At 37.8% G+C, this 4,114-nt stretch overlaps 1 protein-coding gene across 1 annotated transcript in view; it reads left to right on the plus strand.

Moving 5' to 3' along the window:
• Positions 1 to 2,359: 2,359 nt before the first annotated feature.
• Positions 2,360 to 4,114, plus strand: part of LOC118329648 (latent-transforming growth factor beta-binding protein 1-like) — a 20,104-nt gene continuing 18,349 nt past the window's right edge. Inside the window, exon 1 of the mRNA XM_035663877.1 lies at positions 2,360 to 2,378. Within this exon, the coding sequence (XP_035519770.1) occupies positions 2,360 to 2,378 (19 nt within the window). The remainder of the gene's footprint in view (positions 2,379 to 4,114) is intronic.

Raw genomic sequence — 4,114 nt, forward strand, 5'->3', positions numbered from 1 at the left:
TACTGTGAAAAAACAAAGCTTCAAAGAGAAACATTTTGTCTTTAAATGGCTAACGTGTAAATTTACAGGTGTTGTATTCATGCTCTAAATGTGTGACCCTGAACTGAGCATCTGTAAATAACCAGTATAGATGGTTACCTATATTATAAACACTAATTTAACCAGAGATTGGAGAATCCAAAACTCTTGTCAAATCCTTCCTCGCCACGGTTTACAGACTCAGGACCCTTCTATTGGCTGGACAAACGGGGTACCAGTTTGGGTACGTGGTACACAAACTGACTGAAAGCAGATTGATTAAGCTTGCTTCAACTGGGGCAAACAAACAAGACCCATGTTTGTTCGACGCCCATGAAAGCCAATTTATTTTTACCAAGCTACCAGTGTCTCCATGGGGCACAATGGATTGTTCAAACCAAATCACAACTCCCATGGCCCCAGAAGGAAGGACCAACCTCTTGGCTTTGTAAATATGTGAAGCAGTAAGGCTGAACGTTCCATGCCCCTCATGGTATGTTTATCAGCATGTGGGCTACATTTGGCATGAGTATACATGTATCAATTATAGATATATCAGGAATTTACCGTTTGTCAAAGCATTTACTGCCCTAACCAAAAAAAAAAAAATCTATGCCAGTTATACCACTAGTCTGTTATGAGGTGTGAAATGCATGATTTAGGTTCTATATATGAGATTTATCGTAACTCATAGGCGGCAACCAATTTTATTTGGGGGGGGCTTATGTAAAGATATAAGTGGACTGCTTGGAATTATCCGTCTTTTGCAAGCAGAGGAACACAAGCGGGATTGTTTCACCAGCTCCTTTTCCAGAGGGTTGGATTTGCTTCCATTAGACCCATATTTCACTTGGTGGCATTTCTTTGCCCGTGTGGCAAACCTGCTGCGTAAACTATGTTGTGTTAATCTGGTTTGCTTGGAATTCTTAACTGGTTTTCTCTTCTTGTTTTTACATACGTGTCTATATTATATTATAGTATTTCCGTACTCTCTACTGTTTTTTATACCTGTTTCTTTCTCTATCCCACTTTGCCCTGCTGTACCACATTGGAGAAATTCCCCATTGTGGGACTTCTTTATTATAAAGGAAAAATAAAGGCATATCTATCTATCTATCTATCTATCTATCTATCTATCTATCTGGAGGTATTTTATTTTTAAAATTGACTGTTTCTCTGTCCTGCTCCTGTGTTTGACAGTGCAATCTCCTCCGTGCTGCTTGACACAAGTATGTTGCATCTTCCATCAAAAATAGACCAGCCACATATTCTATGCGCAGCAGAGTGGACTTAGAGGCGCTCCTGGGGCATTTCTGGTACGTGTCGTGGTACTTCTGGTGGAATTTTTAGTATTGTCTAGAATGGGCGTGATCAGCTTTGGTGACCGCAGCAGAGCCGGAACATGTCACAGCTGTACCTGGTGGAATTTAGGGGTGAGAAAATTCTGACAACAACTAAGGCAAATTTCACAAGTTGCAAAACAAGTAAATAAATTACACCTCTGTCCACAGGGATCATATGAAAAACAACATTGTACAGCAATTAGAGCCAACTGAAACAACAGTGATAAACACAGTGTTTAGCAGGCTAAATAAGCTTTACAGGCCGTTAAGTAATATATGATAATACCGTAAAACTCAATCACTGAACTTCACATTTCTATATATGGAACAGTGTTTAATTCCTTTTGCATATAAATCAGCAAAGATGTGATACTATCATATTGTTTATTTAAACAAGTATGAATATAACTTATATGTATGAAAATTAGGCTATCGAACAACATATCAATTAGGAATCATTCATTTGATCGTTTCATACTTTGGTCCTCCTGGTTTCTGTAAAATGAACACAAATATTGAATTGTGGAGAATCGAACTGATAATAATACGCAGCATGTCCATATTGACAATAGTTTCAATATATATATTTGTGTAGGTGATCTAAGCAGCTTAGAACTCCCTCAAGTGGGTGACCTCTTGGGCTTTAAAAGGTTTTATACATCTAAAGCATTTTCAAAATCCAAACTAGGCCTCTAATTGAGATCTGGCTTTATTTGTCAAAACGACACCAGACGAGACCTGTGTCTAGCTGGGACCCTGCTTTTAATTGAAGTTTTACGATAATTTAATTAAAAAATAGATGTGTGTGGCTCAATATAGTCCACAAATCCTGACCTCTTGGTGAAGAAAAACAGTTTGTGTTCCAGATCAATGCAAATCTTATTGATGCCTTTGGCCCTGGGGGTGCCCCAGTTACACTGGAGAAGATGCTGCTGACAGGAGTTTTTGGTTGGTGCCTGTTTCTCTTCGCTTATTACAAATTTGCCGTAAAGATCGGGATGACCGCGCTTAAGATGGGTAATTAAATTTGTAGTGTTGAAGGACCGACATTGAACAATCATTGCAAATAGCAACTTTGCTATCTGTTTCAGAAACTTTAAAAGATCTGTACAGGACAGACATACTTGTCCCTCCTTTATGCTCACAGACAGTGACACCATCTTTGGCTTGTGCTCCCTCGTGCTGGGTCATCTTATCATATCAGAACACATTGCAGATTTTTACTTTTAAAGCCTTTATTGGCTTATACTGATGACATACCTATATCACTGTGCTTACTAATTAAGACAAAAAAAAATCTATTTGTATTGTCGCAAATCATGCTCGTAGGCCGTGCCCTTAAAATAACATTTTTAATGAACACAGAGAAGCTTTACGCTTTCAGTTGTAGGAATAAGAAGAAACACTGAATTTGAGAGGTGAGCACTTTTATCCTCATGTTTTATGGAGTTTTAACTTTTCTTCAAGGAACCAGATATTTTCTGACATTGTTGCTCATGTTTGGCACTGATGATTCAACAGTCCCTTACAGTTTTATGCAACAATTATTTAGCACTTTGGCTAATGTAAGCAATATGTGTTTTGGGGCAATAGTTTGTATATTAGGCTATTGTTTTTAGGATTGAGACTCACTGAGCTGTGTAAAGACATATTTTAGTTTTGCAGACAGCTGGACATTTCACCCTGACTGCCTTTCATTCTTAGTATGCCAGTTGAAATGTTTTATTTGTATAATAAATTATCTTTAAAGTAGTATCTCAGTTTCACTGTGTTTTAGGCCACTAGGACTTAAGTCACTTACAATAAAAATACAAAAACAAATAAATCTGTGGAATTCTTCCAAAATAAGAGCGCCCAGTGAACAGTGAAATGATTTAAAGCAGATCAGAACGTTCCTAACTGAGCCCTGAGGCTGTGATTTTAACCTTATATCACCTTACCTGTGCAAAGAAACCACACACTGTCAGTTAAGATCTAACTCTCACTGATCCCAAAGATATTTTGTGAGAAATAATAGGTGATGAGGCTGCTGGAAAATCTGATACAGCCACGTTCTCAGTACCACAGTGACCTGCTGAGATATTCCTTGAAATTTTGGAACAAATGAGACTGGCACTGCAGTTAGATAGCATAGACATAGCATAGAAATAGCATATAACATAATGGCACTGATTGCTTATGTTCAGTTTTAAAGATAAACTGAACGCTTAATTCACACTGGGTAACAGATACAGAGGTAACTGACCCTTCCTAAGTATGTCCCCTTTTTGCTACAATAAGGACAGCTGAGCAAGTCTCGTTGAGAACCTCGCTCAACTTTCTCCTTTCTTGTAATTAGATATACTATGTGCTAGCAACATACACTTTTTAGAAAATATGACTGATCATGATGAAAAACTTTGTTTTATTTAGGGATAGCGGTCAGATGAAGCCATTTCTTATCACATAATTTTGTGTGCTCTTTTCAAATCATAATGATACCTAAAATCACCTAATCAAAACTTTACATACCTGATCAAAAGTTTACATACCCTTGAATGTCTTGCCTAAAAACATACAGACACGTTGACACAAATGGCTATTGTGGGTAGGTTTCCACACCTGTGACTTGTTGACTGTAATTAGTGTCTGTGTATAAATAGCCAATGAGTTTCTTAGCTCTTGAGAGATCCCTGCACATTTCATGTAAGGCTGTACTGAATTTGCTGGATACTGAGCCATGGGGAAAGCAAAAGAACTGTTAAAGGACCTCA

The sequence above is a fragment of the Morone saxatilis genome, unplaced genomic scaffold, assembly GCF_004916995.1.
Source record: "Morone saxatilis isolate NCDOM2014 unplaced genomic scaffold, NCSU_SB_2.0 Contig19, whole genome shotgun sequence".
Taxonomy (NCBI): domain Eukaryota; kingdom Metazoa; phylum Chordata; class Actinopteri; family Moronidae; genus Morone; species Morone saxatilis.